The sequence below is a fragment of the Neofelis nebulosa genome, chromosome 13 (assembly GCF_028018385.1).
Source record: "Neofelis nebulosa isolate mNeoNeb1 chromosome 13, mNeoNeb1.pri, whole genome shotgun sequence".
Lineage (NCBI taxonomy): Eukaryota > Metazoa > Chordata > Mammalia > Carnivora > Felidae > Neofelis > Neofelis nebulosa.
The window spans coordinates 16,219,566-16,244,445 of NC_080794.1; the positions used below are offsets into that span (position 1 = coordinate 16,219,566).

Sequence of the window (24,880 nt, forward strand, 5' to 3'; positions counted from 1 at the left end):
GGCCCGAACATTCTGTGCTCGGCCCAACCTATGCTCAGATCAACCGGTAAAGGTGTTTGTGCAAACCTCAGTGGAAATCACTGGCTGGCATTAAGATATAGAGAAACAAGAACAAGTCCTAAAAAGCCAGCTAAAAAATAAAAATAAAAATCAAAGCAAAAATCATGCACAGACGTTAGGAGCCACAAACCTAACAGAGACAGGTTCAGCAGATGAAGTCTGTATGTTATTAAAAGAAAACAAAAGCAAAAACACTTCATAGTTCATATCAAGATCCACAAGTACTACAATATAGAGTTAAAACAAACGTGGTAATTACAAAAGAAATCTAGAGATTGTTAAACAAAAAATTATTCTGACACTTGCTAACATGGTCAGGAAGGCATCGTCCAGGCCCTTTGTGATATGTGTCAGGACTATCAGGGTAGGGGAGAAGGAGGGCTCAGCTCAACTCCAGCTGCGGTAAAGGCAGCTGAGGACTTGCAGCTATTGACCAGAATGGATGGAAAATTATTAACGGAAGACATCAAGTGTAGGGGGATTTTTGTTAAAACAGCTTAGCAGGATTTTTGCAGAAGGCAGGCGAGGGTGATCAGATACCAGGGTAGGCGATGAGGGATTTGATCGGATACTGAGGTTAGGGGCTGTCTATAACGAGGGGAACAGGATTCTTGCTGAAACTGGGCTGGGCCGACCAAAGACAAGGCCCGACCATGAGGCCTAATTGAAAAGGCTCACCATAGCTGAACTAAAGTTTGCTCAGGGAGAGAGTTTTTGTCAAGAACTAAGAGGTCCATGGATCTGAATAATAGATACAAATAGAACAATAGTGCACCTAGACACATCACACCCAAATTGCTGAAACACAAAGAATATCTTAAGAGCAGAAAAAAAATAAGGACTCATTTCATAAAAGGAAACAATGTGTCATTCACGGCTGACTTCTCATTACAAATAATAGAGGTCAGTAAGCATAGGAATGACATATTCAAAGGGTTGGGATGAAAAACAACCACCCTCTGTCAACCAAGTATAATATATATGGTGAGACAATCCTTCAAATTGAAGGCAAAATAAAGACATTCAATCATTTATATAATACATCATATTGATGAAACAAAGGATGGAACCACATGATAATCTCAATAAATACAGAAAAAGCAATTGGTAAAACTGTCCATTTACAAAAAAGGTGATTCAACAAACTAGAAATAGAAGGAAACTTCTTCAACTTGATAAAAACTATCTACAAAGCCACCAAAAGCTGGCATTATACTTAAAGATAAGGGCTCAATGCTTTCCCCTAAGATCAGGAACATAAAAAGGATCCTCTCACCACTTCTATTCAACATTGTACTGGAGGTTCCAGGCAGTGCAATAAAGTATGTAAAAGAACAAAAACAATAAAAGGCATTGGATTGGTAGGATGAAGTAAAACCATACTTATTTGAAGAAGATATGGTTATCTATGTAGAAAATGCTAAGTAATCTACAAGAAACCATGAAAGCTAGCAAATGACTACCAAGGCTAAACAACATCTGTTGCATTTTCTTTCTTGTTTTGCATTTGTGGTGAGCAATCCCAAAATAAAATATTTCCATCCATGATGGCTTCAAAAATGACAAAATAACTATGAATAAATTTAGCAAAATATGTTCAAAATGTACACACCAAAATCTACAACATTGCTGAGATAAATGTAAAAGTATATGGAAAGAGAGTCCATGTTCATGGATTGAGAGATTCAATACTGTTAAGATGGAAATTCTCCACAATTTATTTGATTTATAAATTCACTATAACCTCTACCAATATCCTTATCAGGCTTTGTTTTGTAGAATTTGTCAAGTTAATCCTAAAATTTCTATGGAAATATAAGGGACCCAGAATAGCCACAGGAATTTTAGAAAAGATAAATAATTTAAAAAGACTTATACTATATGATTTCAAAATATACTATCAACCTACAATAATCAAGACAATGTGGTTTAGGAATAAAGTAAACATACAGATTAATGGAACAGAAGTTCAGAAATAACCTCTTCCATTTATGGCTGATTCCCAACAAAGATACCATGGTAATTCAAGGATGAAAAGATAGTTTTTACATGGTGAGACAATTAGATATTTCTATGCAGAAGATTAAAAAAATAGAGATGAACTGAAACCTTTATGTCACAGCATTTAAAATGGATCTCTTGTACAACATAAAAGCTAAAAGTATGAGCCTCACAGATGATAACAGAAAATGTTCATGAACTTACTTGGCAAAACCTTCTCAAAAATGACATCAAAAGCATGATACACAAAAAAGAAAAAAAATAATAAATTAAACTCTCTCAAAATTAAAAGTTTTGATCTTTTAAAACCACTGCTAAGAATATGAGAGACACAACACAGACTTTGAGAAAGTATGTGGTAATCATATATCGGATAATGGACTTGTGGTCATAACTTACAAAGAAGAATTACAAGTCAATATGAAGAAGATAAGCAGTACAAATAAGAAAATGGGCAGATGATTTGAATAGACATTATATCAAAAATAGAAAAATCACTAACAGGCACATGAAAAGATCTCAAAATCAAGACTCCTTCAGGAAATGAAAATTAAAACCACAATGAGATATGGCAAGGTACCTGCTACGGTGGGCTTAATAAAGACTGACGATACCAAGTGTCAGTGATGATGTGGACATGTAAAATGGTACAGTCGCTTTGGAAAGGAGTTTGGCAGTTTCTTGAAAAGTGCGTATCTCTTACGTGACTGAGCAAGTCTACTCCAGGTATCTACGTATACACCCAGTAGAAATAAAAAAGTGTGTGTCCATAGGAAGGCCTACAGAGAATTCATAGCTATGTTATTCATATTCTCCAAAACTGGAACAGTTCAAATGTTCATCAGTTGCTGAACAGATTAATAAAACCTGGTGTTTTTATACAATGGAATACTATTGAGAAATTCCAAGAAAGAGAACTACAGTACTGAGTCACGCTACAGCATAGATGGCTAAATAAAGTCACAGTGCTGCTACTAAATATACTATTGAGTCATGCTAAATGAAAGACACCACCTCTCCTCCCCCCAAAAAGATTACCGCATGTTGTACAATTCCATATTTTTGAGATTTTTAGATAAGGCGCATTTTTTTTAGAGATAAAAAGCAGAACTAGGGTCCCAGAGTCAGGGCTGGGGGGAGAATTAACTGCAAGCAGGCACAAGGAGCCATTCTGGGTGATGACAATGTTTGGGCCTGGATTGTGGTCACTGTTACATAAGTGTCTAAATTTACTAGAAAATCACCCTGATGATGAATGTGTATTAGGACATGTAAATTATGCTCAAGGATGCTCTCCAAAATTATGAAGGAATGTAGACTCTTTACCTGTCCTTACCCATTTTGCCTTTCTAATGCATTGACAGGATATCATTCAGGCCGACCAGAACCATTCTAATTATTCATTCCTTGTCTTGTGATTTGATTCACTTTTCTCCTTTCTTTCTTCCTTCCAATGCTCATTTCAAAGTTTAGGTCTTGGTTGTATTTCATAAACAGGTGTTTCTATCTTTGAAACCACTATGACCTCCTCTACTCTCAGGTAATTGTCTTCAGCTCCATGTTATTCCATGACACCTTTTCAAACCTACCCCTTCTTCCTGGGAATGGACAGAAGGGAAAGTTCTGGAAGGCAAGGAAACATCAGCCTTAGGGAAAAAAGGTAGAACACAATCAGCAAATCCCACTCTGGAATGCTGAGCCTGTGTTAAGAAAAGTAATAAAAGGTAAACCAGGTAAAAATGTGGAATATGGAATGAGAATAAACAAAGATTTAAAGGAAGCATATCTTTATACTTTTCTCTGAGAGAACACTTCAGAGCAAGAATATAACCCTGTCAAAGGCTCCTCTCAGATGTGATATTGAGTTGTGGCTGATGCTAGAGAAGGCCACTGCATTTGGCTTTTGTATGAAGCCAATGTATAAGACCCACCTGGGATCACTTGGAAATGTAGCTCTCCAGGGTACCTTCTGTGTGGTTTGGACAGATTCGGGGTCAACACGGTATTGTCTCATGAGAGACAAATGCCTGGTACGCTAAGATCATGCCCAGAAGCTTATGTCTGTGAAAACTTGTACCTGGGGGATGGTGTATGGTTATGATGCCAGACCAGATGAAACTCAGAGTTTCCTGAGAGATAGTCTCTACTGCCTACTCTGGTATTGAAAAATGCATGATATGTGAGAAAAACCTGATTTTTTTGGAAAGTGGAGAAAACATAGCAATATTAATTGAAGTGTGCTGTGTTAAACGTTTAACCTCTTGGCCTCAGCTCTATGATATAATAAAGGATTTCTGGTTCACTTATGCAGTCAGATCAAAATGAAACTTGAGTGGATATTGATCTCCTGGATAGAAAGATTATTTGGGAAGGCAACCTAAAACTCACCAGCTAGGTAATAACCGTGGAGAGAGATTTGTTGGAGAAAGAATTTAATTTATGTTAATTTATGTTTGAAAAAATTTCATACAGACTTGAATATCACCATTAACACTTACGAAAAGGTGTAAGTAAAAAAGGATGAAGGAAATAACTAATCTTTAAAATGTTGAAGAAATATTAGATAATCTACTTAGGGAAAGATATAGTCGGAAATGTATTTTGCAGAGGGAATTCTAACTCCTTACTGGATAAAAGATATTCTCGTGCTTACCAGTGTTCTAGGAAGTCTGCTTTTATTTACTAGGTATTATAGAAGTTGCTATAACAAAAATTTTAGGAGAATGCCACAGGTATATGTATCAAGGGGGTAAAATATCCTGAGTGTCGATGATTTAGAAGACATTAGAAACTGCATTCAGACACAAGACTTCCACTAGGCTATTGTCATACAAATTACATTGTTAACTGCCCTGTATCCTAACCTGAAGCTAAATAAACTTGGAGCTAGAAGAGGCCTATTGGATCTCAAGGTTGGCAGTCAGTCTGGACCTAAGACCATTGACTCTGGTCAAGCAAACTGGGCAATGTAATCTAGGCATCTCCAGATTATGCTCTCTGCAGCCTTAATGTGAACTTTGAAGCTAAAAAGCATATGGGGCTACTAGTCAGCCCTCTTCTGTTGGGCATGTCCCAGACTAATCTAAGATGGCAGTCAGGTCAGTTGAGTGGGTGTTTAGCAAAGGTATCTTTCCGGTGTATAATTCAGGAGGAGGTATGAACACCATTAACACCACCATGATCATTAATATTTTAGGGACCATTAAAAGGGTTGTTACTTACTGGAGATCGTTACTCTCTTGGTGTTCCTATCCCCGATAAAAAGCCCAAGAATAAAGCTGCAACAGTAAGACTTTTAAAAGTGTATCTTTATATTGCCTGAGAATTTGGAGGGCTTGCTCCCTTTCTGTGGCAACTTCATAATCCTTGTGTAGAGGCTCACTGAATCTCATTACTCAAACTCTGAGACTGTGAACTGTAGACCTTAGATGCTTTCAAGCTTGTACGTTCTCTCATGCTCAGTTCCTACCTCATTACCTCGAATACAGATTTCCTCAAAGTTGGCTTCCATAAGTTGCCATAGCCCATGCCTTAACTCATCAATTGAAGGACCCTGTCTAAAATACTTCTTTAATAAATCTTCCACTGTCTACAATTGCTGAATTGCCTATAGGCAGAAATGCCTATAAAGACAGGGGCTTGGGGAATAAAGCAGTGCATACTTGGCTTAGTGAAAGAAAGGCAAAACTTTTACCATTCAGTTCCTCTCCTCTCCACCGGCATTTGGAGTGGTATCTCCCTTACCTTTGGTTGTACGCATCCATCTCCAATAACCTCACACCCCCTTCCCTGCCTGTGTGCACTGACTGTCCTCATAGGTTCATGCAATGAAGCCCTCCCAGCTGCTCAGGCCCTAACAGACCATTCTCCCCACTCATGTTCTAAAGGACACTCATAATATTCTTATTCTTTTCCATGTAATATAGAAAATTCAATAGTGGTTTGTGGGGCCTGGGTGGCTGACTTGGTTCAGTGTCTGTCTCTTGATTTTGGCTCAGGTCATGATCTCATGGTTCATGGGTTTGAGCCCCATATTGGGCTCTGTGCTGACAGTGCAAAGCCTGCTTGGGATTCCCTCCCTCTCTTTCTCTGTCTCTCTCTCTCAAGATAAATAAATAAACTTAAAAGAAATTCAATAATGGTTTGAGATATTTTCTTAAAAATTTTTTTAATGTTTATTTTTGAGAGAGGGAGACAGAGCATGAGCGGGGGAGGGGCAGAGAGAGAGGGAGACACAGAATCTGAAGCAGGCTCTAGGTTCTGAGCTCTCAGCACAGAGCCCGATGTGGGGCTTAAACTCATGAACAACGAGATCATGACCTGAGCCGAAGTCGGACGCTTTGCCGACTGAGCTCCCTGGCGCCCTGGTTTGAGATATTTTCTGGTGACTCCACTGTGAATGGAGATGACCTCTTACAATATATATGGAACTCCTCAGGGGTTAGCACTTTCTTCATCCTTTTCCAGAGCATCTAGGTTAGCACCAGGCACATAAAAATCTATATAAATTAAATTATAATTTGTCTAAGAAAATACATATTTAACATGTGTTTGTAACATGCATGTATATTAGGGCTTGTTCAATGGTATTTTTGCTTGTTTTATTTGCCAAACTGAATGAGGAAGTTTACTACGCTTCCAAGAAATCTCTACTGTTCTATTTGAAATATTGGCTTTTTCCTAAGATTCCTTATCTTTGAAATGTCTCAATATGCAAGTATTTTTCTTATACTCAAATGATTATGCTTTGACATTGTAGCATAATTTACTGCAAGAGGGAGTTGAGGGGAGAAGATACCTTTATTCTTTGTTTGAAACAATAGCTGGAAAAAAAAGCTAACATACTTTGGTATAAAGAAAAAATATATATATATATATTAAACATTTTTGTTTCTTCTAGTTTCTAAGTTTCAAATCAATTACCTAGTAAACCAGAAATATGTAGAACTGTAATGATGAGAAATAATATTGTCAGAATTTAAAATGTACAATGTAGATGATATTAAAAAAAATCACATACAATTAAACAAAAAGCTTTATAAAGATGCAAGCATTTAAGCATTACTTACTGAAATTCACCATGGACAGCTTTCACTGTGACAATCCAAAACATGCTAGATAAATATAAAAGTAAATTAACTTAATTGCCTTTACAAATAGATTTTCTTTGAAAATCTGGGTTTCTATATATATCAGGGAAGGGGGATGATGATTGAAAAATAATATAAAAGCCAAATGCAAGAATTAATTTTTACATATACAAGTTAAAAATGCAGATGTTGGTGATCACTGTATTGATTTCATTAATATTTCCCCCAAGTTTATCAAATGGGAAGGCTTACTCTACACAACATAACTCTTGGGGTCTTAAGAGCCATTTACATGTTAAAACATTTCATAATGTTCAACTGGATTATCTGAGCCATATTTATCATCATGATAAAACAAAAAATATTATATTCCCTTTTTCCCTATGACTGAAGGTCAGAAATTAAATCTTAGTGGTTCCTTTTCTCCTTACGATACTCAACACAATGAATGATTTTCCAGTAAGTGTGTTAATTATTCCCCTTTGCTTCTCTAAAAGCATATGTGATTACTTTCTCATGACATGTTTTCTGTCAGATTGTTTAGCCTCTCAAGAGCTTTCATTGGAAAAATTCTTCTGACTAATCAAGCTAGAAAGTACTACATTCTAGGATGCTATTCAAGAATGCAAATACATCTGAAGTTCAGTTGATTAGTTTTTAAATCACTTTAACCTGAAATATAGATAATTTCCCAACAGCCATACAATAAATTAAAGAACACTTATTTTACCTGCATCCATTAATCCCTTTATCCATTTGTTCATTAAATAAAAATGCATAAAAGGTTTACTATGTACCAGGTGTTGTGCCAGATGTCGAATACAAATTCTAGTGAAACAAGACAGAGAGAGAAACTAACCAAGTCTATGCTGCATTTGAGCTTATTAACTATTAATGTGAGAAACAGATAATTAACACTATAATAAGAAATTCTGAAATATGCTATGAAGGAAGAATCAGGATGCTCTGGGATAACAGAGGGAGCATAATTTAGGAAGGGAGTCCTAGAAGGCTTCTTTGAGGAAGAGACACTTAAACTGAGATCTTAATGATGACCGGCATACGCATAGAAGTAGAAGCATTCAAAGAACAAGAGAAAAGTAGTTGGTAAGAATCAAACTGGAGAGTAATCAGCAGACTGGTCATGTGAGACAGTGACTGACCTCTATTCCTAGAGTTGTGGGAAACCCCCAGAGGCATCAGCATGGCAATGATTGATATGCTTCCAGGTTTGCAAGAGTCCTGTGGCTGCCAAATGGAGAAGGGAAGACAGGAGATAGAATGAAGCCCAAAGAAGGGCCCGCCTGGTCAGCATGAATGATGAAGGCAGCTCTCGGGAGGATGGAGGCTGTGGGAAAAGACTCGAGCAGGTGCATTTGGCTCGTACATAAGGAGGAACCAGTAGGACTTGGTAACCGACAGAGAGGAGGGAGTAAATAATGTGGCAGGAATGACTCCGCTTTCAAACCTGAGCAACTAAAGGGAAGGTGTTGCTTTTTCACAGGTGCGAAATCTCATCCACATGAACAAAATACAGATCGCGTAATGAGGTTTCGAATTCAACATGGGCAACTAACTCATATAAATTAAGAATTGTGATTTTAGGTATATATTCTCATTCTAATGCAAGTGGGCTTGGGTAAGAAATCGTATGGTCTTCATTAAAATTAAATTGTTTCAGGGACACCTGGGTGGCTCAGTCGGTTAAGGGTCCGACTTCGGCTCAGGTCATGATCTCACGGTCCATGAGTTCGAGCCCCGCGTCAGACTCTGTGCTGACAGCTCAGAGCCTGGAGCCTGCTTTGGATTCTGTGTCTCCCTCTCTTTCTGCCCTTCTCCTGCTTGTGTTCTGTCTCTGTCTCTCAAAAATAAATGTTAAAGATAAATTTAAAAAATTTAAATTGTTTCAAATACCAAAAATAAATGAAATTTTTTTTTACAAATGTAAAAATATGCTTACATTTTTGTAAGGTTTGCTCATCAAATCTATCAGGTATTTGCTGAAATACTAAATTCCACCAAGATTTTAAATAAATATACCCCTCAGACGTTAGTCATGATATCACAAACCCAAACACACACACACACACACACACACACACACAACACATACATTCAGCACAGAGAACAATGTCATTATTTGACATAAAGTAAATTGTCAAAAGGCATTGATATATGACATGGGTTTATCCTAATTTTCTTTATACTGTTGGAAATTATGAAAAATCATTTTAATATATAATTTTATGTGTAGTGTGTATGTTCCTCCACATAGTACTAACTAGTACCCATAACAGAGAAGGATATATACAGATAAGGCAGTAAAGGTTATTAATAACCATAAATGCTTTATATATTCCATGAGAATAATTCAATAATAATAATAACTAGATAACATTTATACGAGAAATATTTTCAAGTACACATGTAGCAGTAGTTTATATAACTAATTAAAGCTCGGAACACCTTTGTGAAGCTGATACTATAATTATCACCTTTTTCAGGTTAGAAAATGAAAGCAGAGATGACTAAGCTCTTTGTATGGAGACACATAAGGATCCGAAGTGGGGACACAGCTAGTTGGGCTCCAGAATCTCTTGTCTTTAAATTGGATTCGGTATCAACTCTGTCACTTATAAAGGTTGTGAATTTGGACCAATCATGTATCAGTGTATCGACTCAAATTCTTTATTGAATGAGGATATGAACAAGAAATATTTTCAAAGTAGTTTCAAGCTCTAATATGCAGTGACCTGTGACACAGCCTAAGTTAAATGTATCAGCAACATCTTCAGTGCAGAGTGCTTCCTAAAATATATATTTTTCAATGTTTATTTATTTCTGAGAGAGAGAGAGAGCAAGCAGGAGAGGGGCAGGGAGGGGGGTTTTATAGAGAATCCGAAGCCGGTTGGGCACTGTCGGCAGGGATCTCGAGGGCTTGAACTCATGAACCGCTTGCCGTCAGACACCCAACCAACTGAGCCACCCACGCACCCCACTGGAGTGTTTTCTATATGAAGCACAATAAAGGCGTAGCCTGGCTGAAACTGTGGACTTAGAGAGAGGGCCCTGGGGGATAACACTCTGAATGGCAGAGGGAATTCTGAAGCGAAACAAAATGCATTTGTAGAATGAGGCTTTTTCTAAACGGACTGAGAAAGCTTTGGGGGAATACATTCCATGGCTATCTGGCGAAGCCCTACCGTGAGGAAGTGATGTGCTGACCAGTGGTGGTTAGACATCATGAAGAGTTCCTGTCCTAAAGGAATTTACAGTTCAGCCGGGGGACAGGCATGTAGGTGCTAAGCTTACTGCAAGGTGCGGTAAAATGTGAGCCAGGTAACAGTTGCCAGATGGATGTGTGGGAGTATGCTGAAAGGAACAATTCATTCCGACTTGCTAGAGAAATGAAGGCTTTATTTAAAAAATAACATTTGAGGGACACCTGGGTGGCTCCGTCGGTTAAGCATCCATTTTAGGCTCAGGTCACCATCTTGCGGTTTGTGGGTTCGAGACCCACGTTGGGTTCTGTGCTCACAGCTCGGAGCCTGGGGTCTGCTTCAGTTTCTGTGTCTCCCTCTCTCTCTGCCCCTACCCAGCTTGTGCTCTGTCTCTCTGTCTCTCAAAAATGAATAAACATTAACAAAATTAAAAAGGAAAAAAAAAAACAACCTCTAAAAAGTAACATTTGAACTGTGCAAGATATAATTTCGTTCAAACCTTGAAATTTCAGAGATGTCGGTAACCATAGAATGGGAAGGGATATTTCATGCTGAAGTTAAACAAAACGAACAAAATAAAACCCTCTATATGATGTCAAAGTCAATTACATGGAGGGATGTGCCAGGAGAAGACGAACATACTTGAGGTGTGACAGAGATGTGCTAGACGACATGTGTAGAGATTGGCCCCTTCCTCGGATGAGGACCTGTCCTGCCTCGTGTTTTGGAACAACCACCCGTGGGAGGGGCGTGAGGTATCTTCAGAAATAGGGTTATGGGTCAGAGTCCCCTGTAGTAGCCTAATTCACCACAGGGCATAGACACAGAAAGGGAAGTCATGGCAGATCCATTTTGAAACAGCAATTCCAGAACCTGGACATCTGGATCCGTGGAGGTGAAGGAGGGGATACAAGACAGAAATCTGAGGTTGCTGCTAAGGCCTGTATGATCTTAGGCTCACGGGGCCCGTCCCAATGTAGCAGCTGCCTAAGAAGACAGGATGCGTGTGTGTGAGTCTGTGTTTCTGTATTAGATGAAAGATGATGGATTAGCTCATTTATCTCAGAGTGTGTCCAATCTGAAGTGCCTGTCAAAAGCCTGCATTACCACGTGCAACAGATACTTGAACACCAGCTTGATGTTCAGGTGGCCACGGGGCATTTAACTTTGGGAGGTGTGAGTACGCATAGCGCTAATGACTAACAACATGGGAATACAGGACACAGAAAACTGCACATTGATTTCTGGAGAATGTTAATATTTAAAGAATGAGAAGTGAACAGCGAGCCAGCGACAAAGTACCTCAGTCACCAGGGAGGTTTTCTATGAAACGGTACAGATGAGAGCTTTGCCCTGATGGAGGAAGGAGAAGTGCTCTTGTATTTGACAATTAAAGATGGACTCACATGGCTTGCAATTTTGTATACTTCTCATGGTACCACGTCAGTGAAAGAAAATAATAACAATGAATAATTATAAAGAAATAAGTTAATCAATTCTGCAAATGCATCAATCAATCCAAGTGCCTGGATGGGTCAGGGTGGGAAGGCAGTGTGAGGCTGGACCTGGGAAGGGCATGGAGACCAGCACATGGGGAGACTCAGAAACAGTGACAGACCAACAGGATGGCGTCAGTACAGAGGGGACATGGCTGTAGTGGAGGGAAATGGAAAGAAATGGAATTATTAGTAGAGCACGGGTGAAGGTGAGGAAAAGGGGGGGGGGGATGAGTAAGAAGCAGGACAGAAGAAAATGGGAACTGAAGAATGAGAAAAATGGAAAGACGGGGGTAAGGATCCAAGGACTCAGCATCACGTAAGACTCCATCTTGATACATTAGGAATTCCAATTTTCACACGTGTGAAACACTGGGAGGGCTCAAGATGGGTTTTCTCAAAACTGGCTGTATATTAGAGCTGCTTTGTTTTGTTAAATCACATCTCTCACAGTGGCTCTACTGTGATTGGCACATCACATATACAAAAATATCTCAGGGTGGAGTCTAGGCATCAATATTTAAAAAAAAAATTAATGCTTATTTCTTGAGAGAGGGGTGGGAGAGGAGCAGAGAAAGAGGGAGGCACAGAACCCAAAGCAGGTTCCAGGCTCTGAGTTGTCAGCAAATGTGGGGCTTGACCTCATAAACCATAAGATCATGACCTGAGCCGAAGTCAGACCCTTAACTGCCTGATATTTAAAAAAAAATTTTTTTTAACTTTTATTCATTTTTGAGACAGAGAGAGACAGAGGATGAGCGGGGAAGGGGCAGGGAGAGGGAGACACAGAATCTGAGGCAGGCTCCAGGCTCTGAGCCGTCAGCACAGAGCCCAATGCGGGGCTCGAACTCACAGACTGCAAGATCATGACCTGAGCCGAAGTCGGTCACTCAACCGACTGAGCCACCCAGGTGCCCCCTGACTGATATTTTTAAAGGCTGCTCAGGAATATCTCTATATTCATTAAGGATCAAGAACACCAATGAAAGTTGTACAATTTTAAGAACAGCATCCATAGAGTATGGACTAGACTTAACTACTGATATGAAAATCTACATCTTCAAAATATCAAAATTACATACCAAGATCTGTATCTTCAATACACAGCAGTTGGTTTTTCGAGAAAACCAGCAATGTGTGAAATGAGACCTAAGACAACACAGCATGATATTCGTTGGTGTCAAACCTGCAGAGTTTCACTGATGGCCCACAAAAAGCTCTTTCAGGCCAAAAATCATTCTCACTCATGCCCGCAACTTCCCCCTCAACACGAGATATGCTAGTACTCTGACTGCACCTCATTTCCAGGTATGGAAGGTGCAGATGGTGTTTTGTGACAGCACCACCCTGGCGGGGCAGGGGCGGGGTGCTCAGGACCCATACACATGAGAATCACGCTGTTCCTGTTTCAATACTCAGGTATCAGAGATATAAAGTCAGAGCACCAATTTATAAGGACCTGATTACTCACACCTTTATGCCTAACCTATCTGCTTCTCGCAGTCAAAGATGTTTCCACCAAGAAGGTGGAATAATCGAGAATGTACTTCCTCAGGCCAAGGCAGTCTTGGGGCCACATTGAAAATAATAGATTCGGAACGTCCTGGTTAAAATATACTCAGCATAATACCCTCCAGTTCCATCCACGTAGTTGCAGATGGCAAGACTTTATTCTTTTTGATTGCCGACTAATACTCCATTGTGTATATATACCCCATCTTCTTTATCCATTCATCCATCAATGGACATTTGGGCTCTTTCCATACTTAGGCTATTGATATAGCGCTGCTATAAACATGGGGGTGCATGTGTCCCTTCGAAACAGCACACCAAATAGTATCCCGTGGATACCCAGTAGTATCCTAGCAGTGCAATTGCTGGGTCATAGGGTAGTTCCAGTTTTAGTTTTTTGAGGAACCTTCATACTATTTTCCACAGCGGGTATTATGCCAAGTGAAATTAATCAGTCAGAGAAAGACAAAAATCATATGACTTCACTCATATGAGGACCTTAAGAGACAAAACAGATGAACATAAGGGAAGGGAAACAAAAATAATATAAAAACAGGGAGGGGGACAAAACAGAAGAGACTCATAAATATGGACAACAAACTGAGGGTTATGGGAGGGGTTGTGGGAGGGGGGGATGAGCTAAATGGGTAAGGGGCACTAAGGAATCTACTCCTGAAATGATTGTTGCGCTATATGCTAACTAATTTGGATGTAAATTGAATAAATAAATAAATAAAACAAGTTAATAAAAAAAATAAAAATAAATAAAATGTACTTAAAATCTGTTATCCAAGGAGCTCTCTGCTGGACAGTCTCTATTCACTGTCATCTTTGCTTCTAATGTTCTTACTCTTTCTGACACCAGAATAGTAACTAAAAATAAATGAGGTGATATCGTGCTGGGTCAGTGCGGAAAGACAGGGCTGGCAAGGGCTGGGTGGGTGCAGCACAGAATTTATTTTGTCATTCTTATGAGGCAGGGACAGGTCCCAGTTCTAAATCATTTTGCTTTGTTTACACATTTTTCTCTCAATAGGATATCGATTTCCTTCTATTTCCAGGCCCTTGAAGGATGTTTTATAGCCATGCCACTCTTTTACCACATGCCAGGAATAACATTTAAAATACTAATTATAAGTCTTTATCTCTTGGTGCTTAAGTAACTTTTAAAGATAGAGCCATATAAACACAAATGACACTCTATCTTCATAATCTGCATGGTTCAGGAAGTTATATAAAATATGAATCTTTAAAGGCAAAGAAAGATCTATTTTATAAAGAGATACATAAGGGAAATTAACTGTTTCAGCCAGCAAATGCCAGAAATCAGCTTTTGATCCCCCAAGGCAGACATTTTTTGAGATATAGTTCCACCACATAATTGCTATCATTTTCTTAGTTACACTTTCCAGCTCCCTGCTGGCTTTTTTATTTTTTTTATTTTTTATGTATAAACTTACTTTTACTTCCAATTATGTTATTATAGAGATAAGAATCAGGTCTAATTAAATAAGAACATGACAACGAGTGTCATTCCTTTATCTGTATACACTGTAATGTTGCTGCCCATATAAGTGCCTCGGTAAAGACAAATGTAGTTCTTGAGGTCCACCAATCAACTAGAAACAGAGGCCAATGTGTTTATACCTTCCCATTCATTCTGCTTGTCCACATGTCTCCCTTCTGTCATCCTGGAATAAACATATTAAGCATCAACTCTATTGAGCACCTGTGATGTGCGAGGCACTATTGATGTGGATGCTATAAACTAATTTTTAATTGTCTTGAGAGTTCTGCCCTCAAGACAAACGGTTGAAAGGGTGGATTTCGTCACCATGACACATGCCATAAGCAAGATAGGAATAAAATGTACTGTGGCCTTTTCTCCACTGCCATATACAGCAGGGGGTATCCACACATGGAAGTGCGTACATGTGAATTTCCACTGTCCATGCTATAATGTCATCCCTTTTATCACCCAAGAAAGTCTATCTTAATCCGATGAATAAAAGAGAGACAGCACGGAATTATTTCTAGACTATGTTAACAACAGCGCCATGTGAATTTGGTAACAATTCATCCTTTGGATGACTAGGTACCGCATGGGTGATAGGTCTTGCGTGTTGAGGCAGTATGGTGATAAAAAAAAAAGACACTGACCTCTTGGGGTCTTCAGCGTGGGGTGAGGGTAAGAGAGAAGAAAATAGGATCATTTGAGAAGGGGAGTCACAGAGAGTGTGTGAGCTGGAAGGGGGTCAGCACTAAGCCTCGAGGGAAGTTTTCTCTGAGGAGGTGACATTTTGGGCAGAGTTCTGTACGAAGAAAGTGAGCCAGCCTTGCAAAATCTGGGTTAAGAAGAGTACTCTTGGTTGACAGAAAACAGTGTGCAGAAGCACTGAGAAGAACGTGAACTGTTTCTTCCCTAATGTCTCACACCGATGAGGAGTGATGATGTGGGACGAGGTGTGATGAGTGTTTTGTGTCACAGCAGTGGATCACAGAAGCGTGGCTGCACAGCACTGTGTCCAGGTGGGATGCAAGAGCAGGGACCATCAAGGAAGGATGAACACCGCCAAGGCATGCGTCCTCAGAAGGGAAATAATGTGAAGGACAAGAAGGCTCATCAAGCTGTACATGGAAGGGAAGTGGCTAACTGGAGGAAGTGAGAAAGAGGAAGCCACATGCTTTCGGTTAGGTGCAGCTGGTGGTTCAGGAGCAAAGCACGTGCAAAGGAAAAGAAGGCAAACGCGAGGCCGGCGGAATCGGGATGCGCACGTGAAGGCTTAGGTTTGTCGTCAGGGTCTTTAGGCTGATGCTCTACTATTCTGAACTATTTATATATGCTATATGCTAAGACATGTAGACAAGTAAATTGAGTTATGTGCATTAATTATATACTATACTGGTGCATATTTAGTATGCATTATATATACGTTATTACATATCATTATGATATACTTATATAATATACAATATGTCATTTAGTAACAATTTGGAGGCATTCAAATGTTCTCAAACGTATACAGAATCATGGCCTTCCTGGCCTGAAAGTAACTTAAAATTATTAAATCTGACTCTCAGATATTGAGGACAATCTACATCAGTGGTCTTTATGTGTCTGGACACTGAACCCCTCGGGTTTATTATTATTATTATTATTTTTTTTTTCAACGTTTTTTATTTATTTTTGGGACAGAGAGAGACAGAGCATGAACGGGGGAGGGGCAGAGAGAGAGGGAGACACAGAATTGGAAACAGGCTCCAGGCTCCGAGCCATCAGCCCAGAGCCTGACGCGGGGCTCGAACTCACGGACCGCGAGATCGTGACCTGGCTGAAGTCGGACGCTTAACCGACTGCGCCACCCAGGCGCCCCACGGGTTTATTATTTTAATATCAATAACCTAAGTATTGCTCATAGAACCTCAGATCCCAGAAAGGTAAAGTGACATCTTGGTTGTCTGTGTTTCTAAACATCTCCCTAGATAATTCCGCAGTACAGCCAATTTGGAAAGTACTAGACTCAACTATCCTAAAAACCCTCGAGGAAGAATATGATTACTTCTTTATGACTTATGCACAGAATACAAAAAAAAAAAAAAACATAGTTTGAGATAACTTATAATTAATTTAAATGCAGTAAGTATGCAGTTAATAATAAAAATAAGACAAGTCAAGGAGAAAGATTTTGCCGATTTCTGTATTTTCAAAGATAGCATTTACCATGAAATCCAAATTTTCTCTGTTGTGATGATTCCACGTTATGTCCAGGTAACCACTGTCTGACAATGTCATCCACCAACTTATTAACGTAGTCCTCTGCCTTTATCGCCACGGGAAAATTAACCCATACTTACAAAAGTTCCAAACAATTTGAAATTTTCAACTATACATCTAATACTTGAAAACATCAACATATTAAAAATACTACTATATTAAGCGTATTCAGTGTATTAAACTCTTAAAAATCAAGTATAAACTGATCAAATAGCTGCGTTTACATCTAATAACTAGTTAATTCTCCTTTAAAATCAATATAAATACATTTTTATGTGACAAGTAAACATAAGTCTCAAGCTTTTTAAGCTAGATTATGCCATATAATGAGCCTGAAGTTCATTTTCATTTCCTTTTTTTTTTTTTTTTTTTTTTTTTAAGTTTATTTATTTTGAGAAAGAGAGAGAAAGAGAACAAGCAGGCTAGGGTCAGACAGAAGGAGAGACAGAATCTCAAGCAGGCTCTGCACTGTCAGCACAAAGCCTGATGTATGGCTTGAACTCACAAACTGTGAGATCATGACCTGAGCCGAGATCAAGAATCAGATGCTAACCAGCTAGGCCACCCAGGCGCCCCTCATTTTCATTTCTTAAGCAATTTCTGAAGCGTCACATTATACAATGCACATGGAAACAAACATTTTGCATAGTGCCTTGTACCATATGGGTAGTTACCTGTATGACGCTGTCCCCGGGGCTCATGTCTGTATAAACATAGACATCATAGGATATTTCAGGGAAGGTTGGAGTGTTATCATTTGCATCCATCACCTGGATATTGACAATAACTGGCTCGCTTTCTTGCACACCATCAAATGCTGTTATCTTTGGGGATGAAAAACACACGTAACAGATAAGTCATGCAAACATAAGCAGTACTGAATTCAGTCCTATGATTTAAGGCATTTCTCATATATAATTTCAGTTTTAAAAGGGTGCCAAAATGTTTTGTTGATAGAAATAACAAACATAATAATGCACATAAGCAACGTGCTTTAATGCACTAAGAAGCAATTACAAAGGATTCTGTTTTATTTTTAATGTATTCAATTCCAAGCACATGTAAATAAGCAGATATGTAAAGTGTTATTGAGAAGCTTGGAGTGGGCCAGTAACATTGGTTCTTAGGCGTTAACTACTATTTAATTTTTAAAAATTAATAGGAAAATATTCTTCCATTTTACATATTTTATATATAATTCCATAGATGCTTTTAGAGCCAACATGCTTATATTGATAACTCAAGAAAGTAGGCGCCCTAGGGATGCGATGTCTTTTTCCGGTAATTTACAAAATGGCAATTTTAAAGGACTTATTGATGTTACTTAATAGTGCTATGTTAATTACATCGTTAACATTTTAGGAAGGTCTGACAAACAAAGTCCGCACTGCCACGCCACCATTTTTGTTCTGAATGACTTCTGAAATCCACTCCGTGCCTAAGTCCGCAATGTCACTGAGGGTTTCTGGAAGCTGTGGCTTTGCTGTATAAAGAAGGGTCTCCAGAAAGGAGTCTTCTGTAGGTCCTAAGTCCTTTCCATTGGCTCATTTTCCTCTTATATCTGAATAAAATATGGCTCATAAATTTGGATAATACAATTTTCTTTTTATCTATATCCACCTCTCACCCCCACAAATCATGTATGTGTTTGTGTAACAGAATACAGAATACATAGAATATATAGAACATAGAATACAGAATATAATGTGTATATTCTATTATATATATACAGCTTTAATAATCTCCCCTCACCATTTTTTTTTCTTAACTAACCTGAACTAGGCTCCCTCCATCAGATAATTCCCTGTTGGAGAGAGGGAAGGCTGTCCTGTGTGTTACAAGATGCATATCGGCATCCTTGGGGTCTACCTACCTGATGCCAGCAGATCCAGTAGTGATGACCAAAACTGTCTTGCAGACATTGCCAAATGTTCCCAGGGCTCGGCGGGGGGGGGTGGGGGGGTGGGGGGGTGGGGGTGGGACAGGGCTTGGGGGTGCAGGGATCATCCCAGTGGAGAACCACTGGCCTAACCCTATGTCAAAATATAAAATGTAATAACAAAAACCATAAAATAAATTAAAATAAAGTAAGGGTTAGGAAATAATTCTTTACTTGTGGATTCTAGTTTATACTATCTCAATTTAAGTCAATTATAAGTGCATGGTGAAGAATGAAAGTCTCATTTTCCTGTTTTCATCTTGAAAATTATTTTCCTTTTTTTTTGGTAAATAATGATAACATAGCTGTACAAACTTATAAACAGAAAAAAGAGAAACACATGTAAAGAATTTTATTACTGATAGTCTCAATTCTCAGTTACTTGAAAATACTGCATTTTTCCCCTCTTAAGTCACAGACCTCTTCAGTTTTAACGTTTATTTATTTTTGAGACAGAGAGGGAGAGAGCATGAACGGGGGAGGGGCAGAGAGAGAGGGAGACACAGAACCTGAAACAGTCTCCAGGCTCTGAGCCATCAGCACAGAGCCCGATGCGGGGCTCGAACTCACGGACCGCAAGATCGTGACCTGAGCTGAAGTCGGACGCTTAACTGACTGAGCCACCTAGGCGCCCCACGGACCTCTCCAGTTTTAAACAGACATCATTTTCCGTTACACGTATGTGAACACACATAAATAATAAATCTTTTTACCGAAAAAGTGTAAGTTTGCTGCTCTTCCCGGTCCACTGGTTGAAGTAGGGTGAGGTAGCGAGTGATACCGGTCTGTGTGACGGTGAAGACTGAGGTGTAATCGTTGAGAAAAAGGTGAAGCTCTGGGTCTTTCGTCTTTGAGAAAACAAACAAAAGTTGAATAAACAATGCAGCTATTAGTTCATGAACTGTAAATTAATTTGACAAATCTGTTACAAAACCATCCATGAATGTCAAAAGAATTTCCAAAGAAAAGATAGGGTTTACTAGACACTTACTCATCACTGAGCTGAATTATGCAAAGACAATGACTCACTTTGTGGAAAACAACATAGTGGAATAACTGTAAGTATAATTAATGCAAAAAAAGAAATAAATAAGATAGATAACAATCCAATTGAATATGTTCTTATTGGTTTACGATATCAATATTCTCCAGAACTTCACTGAGCTCAAGGAATAAGAAGTAAATGCAAGAGAAGAAAATTGGAGCCCCAAAGTTTAGCTGTAGGATTGTACAACTACTTGATTTGTGGTAACAAAGCACCCACATGCATATTACTATTCTGTTCTCATGTTTAATGTAAAATAGAAATAAGATTGGTTATGTATAATTCATTACCTATAAATATCATGCTCGTTCTTTCTTATTTTAATGCTATAAAGATTCTCCAAGGGGAAACATAATGTTCATTTTAATTTAAAAATTTCTGATAATCAGATTGAAGGTGTATGAGTTGGGTGCGTGTGTCTGATAAAAGAGCCCAGAAACATGATATGTACATAGAGAAGTGATTGCAAAAGTTCAAAACAGAGAACATTCACTAAGCAGTGGAAACCCTTCACAGTCTATTGACGTCCCTGAATGAGAAGACATCCATCTCTGCATTTTCAAGAAAGAACAAGGACACGAAGTGGGGAGGTGTGCATTGGTGTCTGCATAGTGGAGTCAGAGGGCAAGTGCATCAAAGGAAAGAGGGTATTTGGGACGGACGGCTTCTGATAAGACTATGACAACAACAGCAACAGAGATACACAGGGAGGCGAGGCATTTTTATAGATTTGGGCAACTTTAAAAATTATGTCGTGACAGAAAAGGGAGATTGGGAGATACAGGCATCCAGTTATGGAAGGAATAAGTCGTGGGGATGAACGCCACCACACAGGGAATACAGTCAATGGTACCTTAACAGTGTCATCGTGCGGTGACAGGTGGCGGGTACTCGTGTGGTGGGCATGACATAATGCAGACAGAAGTCAAATCCCTGTGTTGTGCACCTGAAACTAATGTAGCTCTGTGTGTCAACTATATTCAAAAAAAGGCCCAACACATGGTATGCATAGCGTAGTGTGAAATGCAATTTAATATCATAGATTCCTTTTCTATGTCTGAAATCGGGGGCTGAGGGCAGAGTATAGACTTCAAAATTGTTAAAGACATGTTAAGTTTGACTTTAAAAATTAGCACTCACATTTTAAACATTTTTATGTGAAATTGAGAAAGTTGATATCTGTACTGCTATATTAAAAGGTGGTCCTGATGCAACCCACAGATGCTGAAATCTATACATCTTGTTAAAGCTTCTGTATTTACATATTCTGAATAACTTTGAAATGAATGGTTTCATTTGAACCTCACACAGTTCTGTATTTGTGATATCTCTTTAGATATTTGAGATATCACTTAGCTATGTCATTGCAGCTTGCAGGTCCATAGAAGACCTAAAAGTCTTCTATGGAAGATTTTGATAGAAGTCCAGTATGCTACATTTATTGATCCTAGAAAAATAAAAAAAATGAATACGACAGACAATAATTTCCATTGGTCTCTTTATTACAAAATAATCAAAATTGTTCAGAGCCGTGAAAAGTCAGAGGCTTTGCATGGATACTTTCAAACAGGAACCTCAGTTTCCGTGTCAGCATCATGACCCCATATGCTCAGCATGGCTAGCAGGTGGTGGTGGGGGGGTTGATTAATCAAACATATTAGTTAATAAAAAGTTAAATTATTTTAAAAAATAGATGATAAAATGCATATAAATTCAACATATTTTAAGCCATTATTTTGAGGTTCCTTCTTACTGTGTGTGTACTTTAAAGTCAATTTCAATAAAATTTGATGGTTATTTTTAAGTGACCGAGAAAGTTAAAAGGCAGTTTCAATTAACAGCAATTACCAACCAGGGTAAAATCACTAGGCTGTTAAATTCATGTATTTTTTCCTGTTCTCCGAGTGTCCCAACAGTGATATTGAGGAATGCAGCATCCTATACTCAAACCTCTACTTGGCCAGTAATCCGAGCTGAGCAAGCTCTGCCCTGTGACCTAATAGAGCAAATATTTGCTTCTTTCCCTTTGTTCAGATCCCTCAGTCCTTCTCTACCTTCCTCATAACTAATGTTCTCCCAATTTCTTTCTTCCTTCCCCCTGGAGTCTCTGTTGGTAAATTTGTTGGGTATAATTCCTTCAGAGACTCACCACATGCTGTGAGCATTTTCTTTGTTATGTCAGGTGTGGTGATGGTGCAGGACTGCGGTGAGCGCTGGGCCGTGCGCCACGGTACACACACGCGACACCGCACCACCCGGTCGTGCCACTGACCACGCCGTTCGTTCTCCCGGTTTATGAAAGCCACGAGACCCTCAATGTCAAATGCTTCCTGTTTCAAGATGACACACCCGCCAGGACTTCAGAAACAGACTCTTACGTTTGATAATGAGAAACATTAAAGACTTTTTGATAATTTGCTGGTCTTCACTTCAAGTCCCGTTGCAACTAGCTAGAGACTAAAATACGACTTTCCAGACCTGTGGATTGTTTTTTTTTTTTTTTTGTGAAAAAGATAATATAACACATAAAGCTATCATTGTCAATGGCATCTTATAGCTCATGCCAATCTTTCCTGCTCAGTTAATCTCTGGCTAAATTATAACTTGTCAAGTTTACGGATACTTACCATAGTAACTTTCAAAATCTATGTACAGGGTACTTAGATGCTAATGGTGAATACCTGGATATTTCTTTGAGGCCAAGAATTGAAGAAGGCAGATTTGGAAATATGTAGCCAATTACTACTCAAAGCTTAATACCTAGGACTTATTTTTAAGGCTAATACTAGTTTTGGTGTGGTATATGATGAGTGTAAAATGGACAGAAAATGCTCTTATTTATTTTTTTAATGTTCATTTATTTTTGAGAGAGACAGAGCATGAGAGGGGGAGGGGCAGAGAGAGAGGGGGGACACAGAATCCAAAGCAGGCTCCAGGCTTCGAGCTGTTAGCACAGAGCCTGACACGGGGCTTGAACCCATGAAATGTGAGATCATGACCTGAGCTGAGGTCGGATGCTTAACGCACTGAGCCACCCAGGCACTCCATCTGACTTCTTATTCTTACAGGGTCAATACTTCTAATGCAGCCCTTGTGTTTAAAAATTTGTTTAAAATACACATTAGTTTTTTAAAAATCAGTATGTACACAGAAGGCTGATTAATAAATTTTCCTTTTCCCTCTGACATAAGGTAATATTATATTATCTGAAGTATATAGTAACTATACACGATAAGTGTGTCATTTCATTGGTTTGTGTATTATTCTCTGGGAGGGTAAAATAAACTCTGATATTCACTCACAGCACAGAAAAATTGAAGACAAAAGTAAGGACATATACAAATGAAAGGTAAACAACATGTGAATGTAAAATTTAAAATCTTATCATATAAAAAAAATCTTATCATATAGAAGAAATCCATTCAAATATAACAATCAACTGGATTTGAAGCCAATTTGGGGTTTCCAATGAGAACCAGAATACTGTATCACTCTCTCACATACACACACACACACACACACACACACACACACACACACGTTTATATGCATCCTCATATATATATATACACATACAACACAAAAATGTATGTATATGTGCACATATATACATATGCATACTTAGGTAAATTATGAAGCATAAGGGGAAATGACAGAAATTAATCTCATCTGCCAATGTGAACTGGTCAACAGTAGTTGTCTTCAGACAACCTTGTTCAAAAGAGTTCAATCCCAAGCTTAGAGTCTTTCAGAAATACGATGATGAATTACTAATGTTTGTCATAAACTGAAAAACATTAAAAAATTGAACAATCTTTGCTAAAGTTCACGTGAAATTTGGATTCCATACAATTCATTCTACTATAACCAATAACATGATGAACATAAAATTAAATTAACATCTACACAGACATATATAAAGTCGTTGTAGATGTCTTTATAACGGATACTGAAGGAAGTGTCTACTTGTTTTACGGAAAAGAAGGAGAACTAGGAAATGAACCACAGCAATTCACAAAAGAGCAAACACAAAATGAATGCCTAGTACCTACAGGAACTCCCCCTGGAGGAACCTATATGCAAATTAAACATTAAATAGAAACATGTAAGCATAAATGACCAGAGACATACATATGGCTTATAAGTATACTCTATGAAAAAACAAATAAACAACAGCAACAACGTTTTCTAGCGCATTTAAACTAATAACTTTTTTCAAGGTGTATTTTTTTCTTAATATTCTGACATAACATACATACAACAGGATAATGATATGTATAAAGCATACCAGGACCGTGGACCTTTAAGACCATATTGCATTAAGTTTTAAGGACACCTTTATTCTGAAAACAGTAACGCTTTATGCAGGACGTGAACCCACATGGAATTCTAAATGACTTGCTGCCTTCCTACGAGCCAAATGGGTACCCTCGGTTGATTACTATTCCCCATTATTTACTTACTTTTTATAACCGGAATCCAATCATCATCTCTTAGTAGTTCTGCTTACTGAAAACATGGTGGTTTCAGACATCGTCTTAAATACCTTGGGCGTGTCTTGCCCTATCTATCTGCTGGGCTATTTTGAAAGTATGATGTAAGAGCACTTAAAAAAAAAAGAAAAAAAACCCCGGAATGTGACTCCTATTACCTCTCTATATGACATATGTACCTTTATGTGGACATTTATACATCAATAGAAAAGGAACACTGACACAAATATTTTTGTTTACTCTTTTTT

At 38.5% G+C, this 24,880-nt stretch overlaps 1 protein-coding gene across 17 annotated transcripts in view; it reads right to left on the bottom strand.

Annotated features, from left to right (window-relative positions):
• Positions 1–24,880, bottom strand: part of PCDH15 (protocadherin related 15) — a 1,242,339-nt gene that overhangs the window by 321,712 nt on the left and 895,747 nt on the right. For all 17 annotated transcript variants that reach the window (XR_009252204.1, XR_009252205.1, XM_058696346.1 and 14 more), the window contains 2 exons: positions 19,808–19,942; positions 17,830–17,979 (listed from right to left, as the gene is read on the bottom strand). Coding sequence is in view for 15 of the 17 variants with exons in the window: in XM_058696346.1 (XP_058552329.1) it covers positions 17,830–17,979; positions 19,808–19,942 (285 nt within the window). In the remaining 2 variants the exon portion in view is untranslated. The remainder of the gene's footprint in view (positions 1–17,829; positions 17,980–19,807; positions 19,943–24,880) is intronic.